Source organism: Stegastes partitus, unplaced genomic scaffold (assembly GCF_000690725.1).
Source record: "Stegastes partitus isolate 25-593 unplaced genomic scaffold, Stegastes_partitus-1.0.2 Scaffold295, whole genome shotgun sequence".
In the NCBI taxonomy this organism is placed as follows: domain Eukaryota; kingdom Metazoa; phylum Chordata; class Actinopteri; family Pomacentridae; genus Stegastes; species Stegastes partitus.
In genome coordinates, this window is record NW_007578026.1 from 44,896 (window position 1) to 61,400 (window position 16,505).

The following is a 16,505-nucleotide window of genomic DNA, read 5'->3' on the forward strand; positions in this document are numbered from 1 at the left end:
CCCACCTTGTCAGCAAAGTGTTGGATGATGAAGGCGCGGTTGGACATGCGTGGCTTCTCGAAGAGGGAGCAGGTCTTTAGGTGGGTGTTGTACAGTTTCTGAGCCCATGAATCATCTGAACCTTTAGGCATCTGGTACAGAAACGGAAAAGACACGAGGGAACATAATGAATACATATCGATCTTCTCACAAATACAATGAGTGCGTTTTTTTTCCCACAATTACTGGATTGAACTGTATACCAGAGTACAGACGCACAAGTACGTTTCCCTGCAATAATGTCAGCAATGTGGCCCACCTCAAATGTCAACAGCCTATAAAATGACCTTGCAGTGGTGGAGAGCTACACAGAGATAAGCCAGCATTGTTAGAGATCTGGCTTGGCTCTAAATGTGTGTAGATGGTACAGATATAGGAAATCTGCCCTTGAAACTAGAAGCTAGCACAGCCTTAAGTGAAACTAGCCACTTTTACTATTGGGGTTAACGAAAGAAACTAAGATTATACAGTCTAATAAATAGAAGAACAGAAATAAACTGTAAATTAAAATATTATCCAAATTATATCTCAAGGTGCTAGATATTTATAAAGCACCTCAAATAACAACATGATGAAAAAAGTTTGAAACCATGAACAAAAATGAAGATGTGAAAAAGAAGGAACGGCAGCTTTAAGGCCTGTGGTCACTGCTTCGCACTGGGCCTCCGTACTGTAGGTGAACTCTGATGTGAACTAAACGTGTAGGTGGTGGAGACTCGAGCCTAGTGTGCAGTGGGAGGCAATGACAAGTCGACTGTCAAAAACTGTAAAGCAGAATGTGGGTGTAAATGGACAAAATACACAAGACTCTGCTCAATACGCAGCACTGCTTGTTTACATTCATGACAAAGTTTTTATTCCACCAACAGTATTCACTAGTCCTCAAGTCTTATGTAATCGTATATGTTCAGCTTGTGGAACAACACAGAGTTATGGCAAAAGACGGCTCGTAGGCTTAAATAAAATGTGTTTTTTGTTTTTTTTTTTTCATTTTTGTCTTGTAAATAAAGAATTGATAAGATGTGTTCTTTTGGATAAAGCTCAAAAAAGGTCTCCATGAACAACAAACTGCTGAACATAATGTGTCAGAAACTATTCTCTGCATTTTCCAATATCAGACAAGCTAAATGCTGAATAGCTGTACAACTTTATCTCAGAGATGGACAGAAAGATGCATGGCACATCTAACAGAGCCAAACTCTGACGAAGAAATGACAGAGCTGTTGTGCAACACACTGCACCGAGCGCAAAACAGGTACATGGAAAATGCTCAGCACTCCGAGGAGATAACAGCCTTTGTTAGGAACAGAAGATTATAGATCGGGGCGTGGTCCGAGCTAACTAGGCTTCCAATGAAATCGGTGCCAGCCACTGTTCTGTTCTGGCTGTCTGGTGGCTTGTACAAAAGGTTTAGCAGTCAAAAATACTTCAAATGTGGCAGCTTGTAAAGTAGGCCGTTGTAAAACATTCACTTTGACAAAGTTAGCATAATGTTTAGCACTGTGCTCCTGATATTGTCAAATAAGGAACTGACAGACAGGCTCAACAACCAACAAAACCAAGTCAAGTAAATTTAGAGGAAAGTTTTTTGGGATTCAGTTTGCTTCTTTGAGCCAACCATTTCCTGGAATAGAAAACTTATTGGGGCCGGATTAATTCAAAGACACGATGACTGTACTTATCGTGAACTATTGTTGTCTCACATTTTACCTCATATTATATTAATATGCAAAAAAAAGACAAATAAAAAAATCCATCTCTTAAATTGCATTATACTATTGATTCAACCATGTACGAACACTGTGAAATAGATGTTAATTAAATGGTTGATGCTGCCTCGAAATGTGTGCAAGTAAACAAGAAACCTATCTATGATTTTAAAACATTTTACCTTGCACTCTTCATCCAGCAGGTCCAGGATGCCCATCTTGGCTTCTATGAGGTTGATGCAGGGCTGATTGTCATAGAAGTCAATTAAAGTCCAGGGGATCTGCTCCTTCATGTACTCCTCCTGCTCCAGCTTGAACACGTGCTGCATACACACAGAGCCGGGCATTTAGCTTTGCATCTGCAACAAGTACTCTCTCTAATATGGTCACACATAATGGGTGGTTTAACAGGTTAACACGTGCTGCTCACCATGTTGAACTGCTGCTGGAGCTTCTCATTAGCGTAGTTGATACAGAACTGCTCAAAGCTGTTGATTTCAAATGTTTCAAACCTTGTGAGGAAGAACAGAAATGGAAAACAGATGAGTCTTTTGATTGTCAAATATTAGCGACAGTAAAATGCACATATTGATTAGTTTCCCCTTCTGTAACTAATCCTGCTCACATGGACCAGCTACTGCACAGACGTACCCGTAGATGTCGAGGACCCCAATAAAGGAGTGCTGTTTAACGTTGGTGATCAGAGCCTTGTTGACGTGCTCTACAATCCAGTTGAAGAGCTTGGCGTAGATATGTTTGGACAGGGCATCACGGGCGTTGGTGGCCTGCAGACGAGGGAGGGTCTTGATATACGTCTCTGTGGCCGTTTTCAGCTTCCTGTGGCACAGCCACTGAGACATGTCCTGGTAGGTCACACCCACGAGCTCGCAGAATGCCGTCAGGTGACGATTGTTGGGCTACAACACAAGGAAGAAATTTTGATTATCACAATCCACCAACAGTGAGTTTTTGAGCAACTTGAGCTGAAGAATTCCTTCCTGTTCATCTGAGCTCAATTGCAAAATGTAATAAATGCTTACATTTTTAATACGAGGTGTGTCAGAAAAGTTCCAGGACTGGTGTCACAAAAGATATATTTCAAACCCAAACTATGTGTCTGCTTTACTATGACAACGCGCCTGCTCACAATGCCCTGAGTATCCAACAGCTCCTGGTTGAGAAGAACATCGCCGTGCTGGAGCAACCTCCCTACTCATCCCACCTTCCAGGAGTGCATGGTGGCATGGCAAAGCAGGCTGGGAAAGTGCATTACACTCCAGGGGGATTACTTTGAAGGGGAAAACTTGTAGTTTGGATTTGAAATATGTCTTGGACACCAGTCCTTGAACTTTTCTGACACACCTCGTATAATATTGTTGTGTTTACATGAATAAACCCAGAGGTAACCCTCCCATTTCCTGCTGCAGCATAAACATTATACTCACAGGAATAACGCTGCTGTCCGAGTCTCTGTCCTTAATCTCTACATTTCCCAGATGAAGAATAGCAGCCAAAACCTGGAACAACCCCATCTGATAGGACTCATTAATACCTACAGAGGACAAGGACACACACACACACACACACACACACACACGCACACACATATAAGGAAAAGAGGTTATTATTTAGAATAAACCTACAATGTGTTTCTTGCCTTGTGAGAGCTTGACCGATACTTCAACACAATGCTTTACTTCTAGCTGCAGTACACTTTATGCCTCCAGCTAACAATTACAAAGCAGGTCCAGCAGTCAGAGGAGTCCTCACTGATCAGCGTTACTTTTCTAGCACACAAGCTCTAATCTTCTTCATAGGTTTGAAATTGCATTTGCGTTTTACCCAGCAATGTGAAGGCATTGCGAGTGGTGCAAAGCTCCTTGGTGTCGTCCACACCGTCGATGACGGGGCTGCGGCCCTGCCTGGTGTACAGGAAGTCATTTGCACTACCTGAGTAGAGAGACAGAAAGGGTTAATAGTTTAAAATCACATATCGTGACAAAAAAAAAGGCTTTGTCCTTTTTAGTCAGTTCTCAGGATAGCTGTGCAAGTAACCATAGAAACAATCCTGACTGATTATCCGAACACTGAAGTGTCAACTAAACAGGCAGGACACATCACTGTGGTGGTCAAAAGAAGCTAAAGGTCAGTTTTCTTTTAACTGGTCAAAGATTCAAGAGAATTAAACGCTGCAAGGTTTGACAGTAAAGAAGATAATATAAGCTTCTGAGCTGAAGTCATTTTCTTCCAGCGGCAATGCTGTGATTCACTGCTCATTCAGAAATGTTCCAATCATTACATATGTGAAATCTAATTCTCAGACTCCAAGTGGCGTGAACTGTCTGGCTGTACAGTCACCGATCAGCAGACAGAGGCCACGCAGCAGACTTTGGGTTTATAGAAATACATAAAATCAATAAGACCTCTGTGGAAGAACAGTGGTACTCCAACTTAATCACAATCAGTTTCTTTATATGCACTTAACATCCAATTAGGGCATGACCCGTTGCCTGGCAACAAGAGCCACTGACATGACTGTGACAACCACTCCATTAACAGAGCCAGGAAGTCAGCAGGAGAGGAAAAGACAGCAGCTGTGTGTGTGTGTGTGTGTGTGTGTGTGTGTGTGTGTGCCAACTGAGGGGCTGTTAGTGATGGTGCCAGCAGAGTGTGTGTGTGTGTGTCTCTGACTTGGATGAGCAGGTGCAGGTCCACAGTGGGAGCGCTTTATACGGGCGTCTGTTCAACCAAAGAGTCAACGAGTCGGTGCTGATTTCCTACAGCAGGAACATTGTCTGATGCATTTTAACTGATATATATATAATCTGATAGAGCAGTGCTCTTCAGATATCTCTGAATTCAAGATTTTTCCAGGATGTGGAGGGGAGGTTTTTTTAAGCTGTGTCTTAAAACCACAAAAGGATCTTTTGTATTTGGTTTGTGGTTTATAAAGCTCTTGGAATACATAAATGTGAAAATAATGTCACTTTAACTTTGTTTGTTGCTTGGCTGGGTAAATTATTTATTGAGATAATGAATTTTCAGTGTTTGTGAAGTTTTCCTGCTGTGAGGAACTAATGGGGCCAAAACAGACACAAGGCTCATGTGTTTTAAGCTAAGCTCACCAAATTGTCAATACTATATAAACTGAGATGCTTGCTTCAGCCTGATAAATGCCTGTCCATGAGTAGGGCTGATTAGCATACTCAATGAGGTCGACTGCTCTGTTCTATTTGTGGGCATATTTCATTCACAAAAAAAACTGTGGCAGAGAGCAGCAAAGCTTCCGCTACCACAGTGAGAAACACAGAGAAGAAATACAACAAATTCAACAGTGTAAGTAGTTGTATTATACTGAGCAAATCATTGCTTTCTGTAGTGAAAGTAGTTTATTTTAATTATTTTCATTTTAGTTGATTCTGGTAACAAATTTAAACTTCAAACCCCACTGCAGTGACAAGCACACCGTCTGCTAGGGCTGCACGATTAAAACCAAAATTATAATCAGAACAATTTAGATTAATATTGAGATCATTTATCATGATTCTTTAATTGAGGACAAACCTTTTTAAGGCACTTTCACATGTGAAAAATTAGAGCACTGCTTTTACTTCCAAGTTTCAGTTCCAGTTTTATCTTCTGGAGGCAAAAGATAAGTAGAATTGTACCCACCTGCTGAGCATTTGCTTATCTACAGACATTATAATTTACTAATGTTCGTGCAGGTTATGGCAGACGCTAGATGGGTGCTATGCCAAGACAAGCCTTATCTCAGTAACTGCAGCTACTAAGTGTGTGACCCAAACATTCTTTTGAAAAGAGTGAAATGAAGCGTTCCAATGTCTAAGGAAGTTGTAACCAAGTGATTTTATCTACACGAACTGTTTTCAATTTGCGGCGTTATCATGAGCCGAGCAGTTTACCTGTCCATAAGATGTTTGTTTAATTATGAGAGGGGGTCAAAATCATGATAAAGACTAGCACTGCATTAATGGTGCAGCCCTACTGTCGGTGCATGAGTCAAACGAAAGGTATTAAATCAGGTAAATCCTCTTAAATCACTCATAAATGTCACTTAGGAACAAATCTGTTCCTTACAAATATTTCTCTGCTGTTTTTGGGTAGCTCTAATGCTGTTGCCAAGTGCTCCTAAAGAGACAACGTTTAGGTGTGTCTGGCTGCTGCAGAAAAACATGAACATGCTCCTTTTGTTGCACAAAAGTGAACAGATTTTGTGTTAGCGCTTTTGTTTTGCCTCTGGTATTGATGTACAGTTGGAGACAAGAGGGAACTGTGCAGCTCTGTGTGTTAGTAAGTGGGGATGCAGAAACACACGAATGTGACTTACTCAGCCTCAGATTCTTGAACTCGGGCAGATGGGCTGATGCACAGAGCTGATAGAAGACATGATAGTTCCTCTCCTCGTCCGCCTGGAAGAAAGCAGGAAGATTGTATATAATGAGGAAAATGTCGACAACACAGAGGCTCAGTAGAGAAATAAGATACACTTACAAAATACTCAATTAACTCAAACTGACCACACATGCATGACAGTGATCACTGCGACAAATATTTGGTCCTAATCACAAGCTTTCTCCCTTTTTTTTTTCCCTCCACAACTCACATCCATGCAGGAAAACTCAGCTCCTTCTTTCTATACAATTAAGACTGCATCTGCTTTACAGTTATATAGTTTAACATCTGGAAGCTCCATTCATTGGCAGCTGGCCACTAAGTGTCTTGCTCAAAGGCATGACAACAGATGCTACTGAATTAGATGCGAATGCTACATCTTTAATATACCAGTGAGCCACCTGTATTCCTCTGTTGTTCCTGTGCCTGATAGATCAGAATGTAAATGAGTAGAAATTTAAAAAAAACTGGAGCTGCAGATAAATTCCCAGTGAAAACAACTTGCATGTTAAAAAGGTGTCAGCTCTGTGCTGTGAAGTCTGAGACAAAACGGAGAGGCAGTGTGTTACCTGTGTCCCACATTTGTGCGTCTACACCCAAGCACAGAATGCAAACACACACACACACACACACACACCTATAAGTGGGTTACTGGAGCCAAGCATGTGAAAAATGTGAGGAGTAATGTAACCACGGTTTTCTGCCAACATCCTCATTCCTCAACAGTGTTGCCAATGACAGCAGCATGTGTGTGTGTGTGTGTGTGTGTGCAGAGAGAATATCCTTGTCCATTACATGCTGACTGACTGGCTCCACCAGTAAGCAAACACACACACACACTTAATCTATGTGAAGAGTTCATTAGTTTCGTTTGCTTGAGATAATATCAATCAGATTGAAGCTAAATGGATTTGACTCAGTATAACTGACATGACAGAAACACAGATAACATAAGTTTGACTGATATTGTCTCGGGTAGACGATGGAAATATGGGTTTTCTGAAGGTTTGTGAAGATGGAGTTATCTGTTTTTACATGTGTAAGTACTGCAGCAAGTTCTATAAAAGACAGCGTACTTCGTCAATACAGAACTTTTTAAAACAGTATTTAAAAAAGAGAGACAAAGAAAAGAATATAAGAGGAGTAGAGGACAGGAAGAAGAGAAAAGAAGTGTCATGCTGTAACCCAGTGTGACAGATGGACTCATAAACGATGGGTTTGCTTTGTTTCCTCCTACTCGTCTTTGTGAAGAAGGGAATCATTGCCGCATACTTCTTCTGCACTAAAGGACACCAGGGAGAGTCTGACAGTTAATGTGTGTTGCTTTAGTTTCTTTATCCCGCTGATGATGCTAGATAACTAAATTCTTGTGTGTGTGCGGTTGACTGCACTTCTTTACAATTACCTGAAGCACACAAAGAGCATTATGATCCTCCCAAGTGGGGACATTTCAGAAACTCTCACTTATCTACTGCATCACAACAGCGAGGTTACTGTTGAACTGTTGGATTAATAATTAAGGCTTCATGTCGACGCTTACGCTGCGGAGTGAATATGTTTTCAAGTGTCTTCTGGTGAATGTTTTTGAAGGTCGAACTTCTGATTGTCATTTCTCAATGTCATGTCAGGCAGTTTTCCTGCTTTTCTCTTTTTTTTCTTGCTGTCATGGTGGTGAGGTGAAAATGTTTCTTGTGATGCTCGAAAGCCAACTGAATCTGCTCCCAGACAAATATGATCCTCTACAGGGTTTTGTTGTAATGAATCAAACCAGGCAGTAAGATATAACTCATAGATTTTGGCTACAATACAACCCCTCTGATGCCAGTGAACAAATTCCTGAACGTGTTGCGTTATAGCTGTAGTGCATGCTCTCAATATATTACTGCTGACAGGCTTCGAGGAATCGCATTAGCAAAAACACTTCCGACATTAAGGACGCAAGCTAAAGGACAGGTTGTGCCAAATACAAGAAAACACCAAAGATGACACTCAATACAATGGTTAGGAAAATCTTTTCCGCCTGTCACGACACAAAGACTGTAACGTTAGCTCAAGAACTGTGTGTACTTGTGCTGAAAGGCACTTGAGAAGGAGCAAATTTGACAATGGAGAACCCGGGTAGCTGAGGGACACAATAACATCAAGCTGCTTTTAAAAAAACACACACAAACTCCACAACAAGTTTGTTGCTTAGTCATAAAACTGAATGTCTGAGTCCTTGAGAGTGGAGTTAAAAATAAAAATTAGAAAAGCACAAAGGTTAACTTCCATTTATCTGTGATGCCTGAGCCAGAGGTAATAGACGGGAATGAAGGGAGGAAATAACACAAATCACTAAAATATCCACACAAATACAAGAAAACACCGTGGAAGCACATCCATGTAAACTTGAACGCATGATGGTGTGCTCACCTGAAACACGACTCGTGATTTCTCCAGGAGATATGTTCGCATGTTGGCACCGATGATACGGTAGCGGGTGTCAAAACCGATCTCGATGTATTTGCCAAAACGACTGCTGTTGTCATTCCTGGTGGTCTTTGCGTTTCCAATGGCCTTGGTAACAAAAAACAGACACACACATTAGCACCCACAACATGTTATTGCGTAATAGTGTTTGAAGTCTGACTAGGCAAATAGCAAAACAGCGACTACTCATTTAAAATCATCACAGTCTAAATGATCTTAAACTACACTTTGGGAAATTTTGGTAAATATGCTTTGGAGTTTTCTTGCCAACACCTAGATGAGGACACTGATACCACTCATATTTTTTTGGTAAACATTAAGCCATTGCCAGCAGTAGGTTAGCTTAGCTTGTTCAGAAGAAATATTCCCTAAAACAAATCCCAAATCACAACATGTCATAGAGATTGTTACTGCTGGCAGAAACATCAAACAGCATGATGGACACAACGACAGGGTAAAAGCTTACTGCATACATTTATACTGAAATAGATAAATAATCAACATGCGGTATTCATCAAGGTACAACAATAATTGGTTTTTGGAACTAACATACATTAGTAGTACTATCAAAATTTGAAATGAAACAAACAGAACTGTTTGAGTTTATTTATGATTTACATCTGCTCAATTAAAAGAGAACTTTTAATATTTATCCGTCATTACTTGGATGTGTATGCAGCTGAATAATGCTGTGGGTGAGACATTATTTGAGATTACAGAGTAGTGACTACAGACAGAGAGAGCCAGAGTAGGGAATTTTCAATCATCTTAAATTAATTGTTGGGGGGAATTATAATTGGAAGAACACTGAATATTGGATCAAATAACTGGCTAGACTGATAAGCAGCTGACAATTAAATTGAATGAAAATCATAAACCAAGCAACCTTAAGGTGCTGCTGCAGCAGGGTGGAGACAGAAAGCTGAACAAAGGACCTGCCTGTATAGAGGCTCAGCTCACATGCCAGCAAAGCTGCTTGTCAATTAGCTAGAGGTTTAACCAAGATACACCAAATCAAATAGGATGTAACGAGGTGTTAATTAGCAAGATTTTGAGATGCTGGCTGGCAATGGTTGTTGCCTTGAAACAGAGCCAGGCTGGCTGTTTCTCTGTCTCCAGTCTTCATGCTGGGCTAAGATAACTTGCTGCTAGCAACAGCTTCATAGTTACCATGCAGACATGATAGTGGCATCACTTTTCTCTTTCCATCACAAAAAGCAAATGAGCTTGTTTCCTAAAATGTTGAACCAGTCTTTTTTCTCCCTCATACTGTGAGTCAAAACCTGAAATAAACAGCTGACAAGTCAGTAATAGGTGTTAAAGGATCTCTGTCTACACACAAGAATGGCCTCTATTTGTTATCGAGCATTTCCTGCTGAGCGACTACACATCGGCAAGTAAATCAACTGCCGTCAGCAGCCATAGTTCAATACATAGGGTTGATCAATGACCCCACTAGGAATTGTCTTTAGACGGATGGGTGGGGCTGCATACAAACACACACATATCAAAGCTACACAACAAGCCGGCTTTAACAGAATTAAATTGTGTGTGAACACTGAGGGTTCTTGCTGCGTTAAGGCCAAACACACAGTCTTTCACTGCAGACAAGGAGGCTTTCAGCAGAGCAGGTATTCCAATCTTTGCCTGCATCAGCCAAGCATATACAAACACCATGCACAAACACTGTCTCTCTGTCACGCACACATTCACACACACACACAGGTTTTGTAAAGTCGAAAAAGCTGACGCAACCATCTACTCTGCACCCAGGCTCAGAGGCTGAAGTGACATCACTGCAACGAAAGAAGAAAGCTTTCTATTCATACTGTCAGTCTGTCTCCGATTGGCTGTAGGGGAAAGAGGTGGCTGCGAGGAGGAGAACGATGTTAGCAGAGTGGTTGGAAAGGACGGACAGGGTGGGGGATGGCAGGAGGAGAGGGAAGGAAGGGGGGATGCAGTGGCATATGTGCACAAGAAAGCTCTCCAACCCTCCTGTACTTATAACTCTATGGGAAGAAACACACACGCACACACTTAGGAATAAGACCAGTGTTTTCACAGCAGAGAGCAGCTTGAGGCCAGAAACACACAGTGTGGTGGAGAAACAGAAGGGAAGAGAGTCAGTAATGGTTAGTGAAGAAGAAAAGGAGTGGAGAGGGCAGCATGACATTGAGCCTGTATCACTGACATCAACTAAGCTGGTGAAGACTGAATAACTGGGTCAAGAAAACAAGAGTATGCAGACAAACCAGGGGAAAAATCCAGAAATGTTTAAGTGATTCTGTATTTATTGGAACACAAGAAAACAGTGTTTCTGTGTTTTAGAAGTGGGCAAACTTCAAATGCCAGTAGGAACCAGTCTAAAGACAAAACTGAGGAGTTCTCACCTCCATTATGGGGTTGGAAGCCAAGACTTTGTCCTCCACGTTGGCCTCGCTGGCGGAGCCACTGACTGTAGCAAAGTATCTCATGGCGTATTTGGCTGATACCGTCTTTCCTGCTCCAGACTCCCCGCTCACAATAATCGACTGGTTCCTCTCATCCCTGACAAATTAAACAAATAAAATCCAGATCTGAATATAAAACATAGGGTTAAGCCAGATGTATATATAAAGCACAGTTAAAAACAACAAGAGATAAACCCCAATTATGTACAATTAAAATAAAAAATGTTATTCAATGATGTGCTAACTTAGGGTAAGGCTAATGCGAAGATGATTCATTTTAATTGTGAGAACCAATTAAATATAGTTTAATAATTAGAGTGTTAGCCAGACACTGCCAGGGGAGCTTGGGCAGACAGGAAGTATCACATGCTCATATCAACAAACATTTTTTACTGCCTACAGGCAGAACAGGTGCTAACTAACCTTCTCATCCCCTCAGTTCCTTTTAACACTTCAATGTCTCCACAGGTCACCATCCTCATTTTCCCCATGAGACACAATCCTTATGCAGCACTGCCTCCTCCCACTGCACAACCTTTCTTTGCCATCATTTTTTCTTTAGCAATTATCATTTTCCCACCCACAGCTCTCACTGCATCCCCCTGCTCATCTTCTGCTCATTTTTTTCCTTTAGTGTCTCTTGCTATTGTGGGCTTTAACATTAGGTTATGCAAATAAACTGAGTCACAACTGCTTGAGCTGAGGTCCTGTATGAATAATATGTCATACAAAATCATCTTGGCATTAATTTAAGAATTTACTTGTAATTTCACTGTGCTCTTTCTTAACAAACATGTTCAACTAGGGCTGCACGTTGTTAGATTCTGTGTCATAAGTGAAGCTAATTTCACTGGTACAACTGAAATAAGAAAGAAGCAGACAAGAAACACAAACACTGACTATTTAAATGATTCATGTAGGTATGGAAAATACATTAAGCAGTATAAATGTATGCCAACAGCGCTGTTTCATATGGTGGTGAGCGCTGTGTGCTCTCCCTTCCTCACTGCCCTGCCTGTGATCTGGTTAAACTCAGTGTACAGTACAGTTAGTGCACATGTGTTCATCAGAGTGTTGATGATATAATCTCCCAAAGCGGAGGCAGAAAAGATCTACTGGTCAGCTTCTGCAAAGTCTACTCTCTTTGTTTGTGTGTGTGTGTGTGTGTGTGTGATTAAAAGAGCAGGAGGGAGAGAGACGGTGAGACCACCATGAGGCTATTTCTGGCTCAGCTTTGACCTACAAACCCCAGAAGAGAGAGAGGGATGGCCGAGCAACAGCGAGACTTGGACCAAGGCTGCTCAGGTAACACATACAAACCTGGCCATCTGTTTGTAAGCCTCCTCTGCCACAGCAAAGATATGTGGGTCCATGTCTCCCATGTTTTGACCACTGTAGGCGTTGATAATGTCTGTTCCATAGATGGGCAGCGTCTCGTACGGGTTGATGGCCACAAGAACGATTCCTATGACACAGAACATGACGAAAATATGAGCTCAGCTGCAGTCGGACCACATAAACTCACAGCACATTCATCATATTGTTCATTACTTTGTTTAAAGCTAAATAGTTTACAGCTAATAAGGTACAAGCTTTATCAGGGAGGGTAAACAATTGATAAGGAGAGCAGACAGTGTCTAAAATGCTAAACAGAGTCAATATACAAAGCTTGACTTGTATAAATACAACTGAGGTTATTGGAGGTCACATACACCAAGGCAGTGCTTAAATCCTAAAATATGAAATTGTCCACTGTGAAACATTATTCAGCTGATTACCATGCCATAATAAGACAATGGGACAGGTCTGCGGTGCTCTCAGCTATAAAGATAATGGGATCCCATCTCATCAAAGCAGTTTTATTTCAATTCCACTTTTTTAAAATCCCATTAAAGGTCCCACATTGTGGCCATTTTCAGCAAATGAAGCAAAATCTCACATGTCCTCAGCATGTTTTGTTAAATTTTTTTCAGCTCAAAATACCACAACGATGGTTCTTTTCACCATAATTGTGTAACTGCTGGTTTTAGCCGTGTTCTAAGGGAGCTGTTTCTGTGTCTGTAGCTTTAAATACAGCTGAGCTTCTGCTCTCCACGCCCCCTTCAGGAAGAAGACTCCCAGAGCTGAGTAACACACAGCTGACACAGATATGAATGACCGTCTTTGTCTGAGGCTTTCGATCACTTCTACATTTTGCATTAAAATATTGCTGAATTCACATGAGAACAATAGTTTTAAATTAATGTATGTAGTCAGTTTGTCAGACAACAATACGGTGACAAAATCAGGAATTTAGCATTGTAGACCCACAGCTTGAAAATGGCTCTGAAGTGTTTCCTGGTTAACACGTTGGGCTGCATGTCAGTCAATATTTCATACTTGTTCTGCTGTCTTTCAACAGAAACAGAAAAACATGTCAATGAGACCATCTTTATTGGGCATTTGTCTGTATTAAAACGCAATATGTGTGAGCACCAGAGAGCAGGAGAGAAGAAAACAGATGTCAATGCTGGCCGAACCAAGGTGGGAGGAAGGAATATCCAAAGTTTGAACTAGATGACTATAGGGCTCATTTTTGGAACACAGCAGCTCAGTAAAATTACTGGCTTGTGAAGCTGGGGGGTATCTTGCTGTTTGGGGGCCTGTGGAATGGCAGAAGTAAATGTAGTAATATTTTAACAGCTTTTATCAAACATATTTGCAACATACTTGCATATCTGTGTGTTTGGAAGATGTCCTCACAATATTATATTACAGAGAGAAACCCAATGATTCTCTTTCACATTTACTTTTACCAAATGATCACCTCTTCACTGGTTCCTTCCCCATCACATCTTCCATAAATGTGTCTATTTCAAGGTCTAATTTCATACCAGACTTTCACAACATACAGATGGGCACCATGATGGCCAAAGGGCCCTCCTACCGCAGTAAGTGTAGATAAGTTTTGAGTCGATGAAGCGGACTTTGAGGTTATGCAGCACGGCTGGCTCGTGGAGGTAGCTGAGCGCTGTGAGGTCATTCTCGCCCACCAGGATGTCGGGGTTTCGCAGGTAAGGCAGGTTCTTTGTCTTGGGGTCAAGTTTGTGATCAATGTTCTAGGAAAACAGAACAAAACAGGATAGTTTTGTTAGTCATCCATCTAAATAAAAGGTGATGGATCAATACAATGAGCCCTGTTATCAGTTCAGTTCAATTCAACTCAATTCTATTCAACCCAGTTCAATGGGCTTTACTGGCATGAACATTTCAAGAAACAGTATTGCCAAAGCATCAAAACTTGATTTGTCCAAATATTTAGATAACTCACCATAACAGCAATTTGAAGATTAGTATAATATTAAGCATAATATTTAAAAAATATATATATCATTCACCAGTAATCACAGTAAGAGTATACAGTCCCTAAGGTTATGGTACGTTGATATATATTAGGGCACCTATTCTCATCAAATGATGAGAGAGAAATATGCCTAAAGAACATGGCTCCTTCTCCATGTGTTAGGATATATCCTGCAATCTTCATTATAAACTGCTTTGCATGTTTTCATGGTGTAGTTGTCAAAGTTCCGCTCTCTGAAACAACCTAACCGTGGAGATCCTATCCTTGAAACAATCAATAACAGACGTCCACATCATCTACAAGTACTCAGACAGAATTTCACAAGTAGGTTCTCAGAGAGTCGTGTCATGAGACAGGCTACTGATTTTCTTTGGCTTCACAGCCAAACCACCACTTGTTTAAATCTTTCTGTGAGGAAGCCTTAGTTTGTGATGCTTCAGGCACATTTTTATTCTCACAGTTAAAATTTTTATATCCCATACAAAGTAATCTTGGAGTCTTTTAGATGCCTGTTTGATAAATGTGTTGGATTTAGAGATCTTTTAGCAAGCAACATCCAGAATGAAATAGATAATCCGATTGCTAGAGTGACTAATTAAAGTAAATTATTTTGATCAGCAGCAGCCATCTAGCCCACATGAACTGACTAATACTCCTCCAAGACAGCATAACAATTACATTTGTCATGAAAAATTTAGAATTTCTGGACAATTAAACATGCATAAATTATGTATGCGTGTATGGGGGGTGTTCTTATTCCCAAGGAAACCAAAAAACAAAACCCCTTTGATGGCAGTGCAAGCTGCTACATTTACATAAGATCGTATAAATCTTAAATCTTTGGGGCAATATGCTAAATGGTTCTGCCACTAGCATGCATTAATTTCCAGGAGTGCCTGTTAATGATTGCTAGAAGAAAAAACAGTGTGCTGGTAGCTGTTTGTACTGTAAGCCAATGAATTAAATGTACTGTGATACATTTAAAATGCTTCTTGGGGCATCTTTGCAAGCTGGTGGTGAATGCTAATGGTAAAACCGATAACCACTAATGAGACGCAGCAGAAGGAAGCAACAAAAAGAGGAGAAAAACATAAAGAGGGAGAGACTAAGTCCTCTCCACCAGACTCCTGCATTCATTATCCTCACCGATCCATCCTCCAGCATGAGCTGAAGGGAGGCGTCGCCATTTTTGTAGTCCTTGGTCAGCTCAGCAGACTTCCACACCTCCTCTGTATCGGGGATCCACACCCGAGCACACTGAGAGACAGAATAAAAAGCAAAGTTAGATGACGGACATACAGCAGCTACAGCAGAACTACAATGCTGAGCACATTGCTTTAATCCCGGTACATCCATGTAAAGATTTTTTTTAAAGTGCTGCATAAATAAAATGCGTTATTATAAAAACCAGTGTTTCTGATTTTACCATCTACCTACCAAGTCAACCCTTTTCCAGACCTTACCACACAATGTTTGCTGACACTATGCTAAAAAACTTCTCGAAAATAACAATGTATTTTCTTTTTTAGACACTATTTTAAGTGCTGCGATGTGATAAACAAACTCCATTGAGTTCTCCATGAACACGGAAGTGACTCAGGTTTGTTCCACCTCAGTTCAACTGAAGATGGATAACAGGAGAGTTTTCTTCCTTCCTTTCTGCTAATCGTTAAAAGCAGCATGACCTCAGAGAAAACACTGGGATCTGTGTTTTCACAGTCATGAGCACATGGCTCATAATTGCCAGGAAAGTTGTGGGAACAACCTATTGAACAAATAGTAGCTCATAATGACTGAAATATGCAGTTGTGGATAGTGCACGGTCATAATTCAAAATTCGCACACATACAGAGTTATCACTATAAAACTGTTTCCGACCTTACAGACTTGTGACTGCAGGCAATCAGCTGATCGCAGACATGTGGAAAAACAGTGATGAACACTGCCAGTCACATGGCTGAGGAATCCAGCTACACAATTGTAGGAGCATGTAAGAGCACTCGCACACACATACGCAAGGAAGCCTAACGCTACGGGAGTTCTCTGGATGACTGTGCAGTGATTGGAGCGGTAAGAGAAATA

General features: G+C 40.9%; 1 protein-coding gene across 2 annotated transcripts in view; it reads right to left on the minus strand.

Annotated features, from left to right (window-relative positions):
- Window positions 1-16,505, minus strand: part of myo5aa (myosin VAa) — a 50,494-nt gene that overhangs the window by 25,758 nt on the left and 8,231 nt on the right. For both annotated transcript variants that reach the window (XM_008283016.1, XM_008283015.1), the window contains exons 2-13: window positions 15,570-15,680; window positions 14,007-14,178; window positions 12,401-12,545; window positions 11,021-11,177; window positions 8,574-8,717; window positions 6,097-6,178; window positions 3,591-3,698; window positions 3,194-3,300; window positions 2,400-2,665; window positions 2,179-2,260; window positions 1,931-2,071; window positions 6-131 (exon numbers count right to left, since the gene is read on the minus strand). In XM_008283016.1, the coding sequence (XP_008281238.1) occupies window positions 6-131; window positions 1,931-2,071; window positions 2,179-2,260; window positions 2,400-2,665; window positions 3,194-3,300; window positions 3,591-3,698; window positions 6,097-6,178; window positions 8,574-8,717; window positions 11,021-11,177; window positions 12,401-12,545; window positions 14,007-14,178; window positions 15,570-15,680 (1,641 nt within the window). The remainder of the gene's footprint in view (window positions 1-5; window positions 132-1,930; window positions 2,072-2,178; window positions 2,261-2,399; window positions 2,666-3,193; window positions 3,301-3,590; window positions 3,699-6,096; window positions 6,179-8,573; window positions 8,718-11,020; window positions 11,178-12,400; window positions 12,546-14,006; window positions 14,179-15,569; window positions 15,681-16,505) is intronic.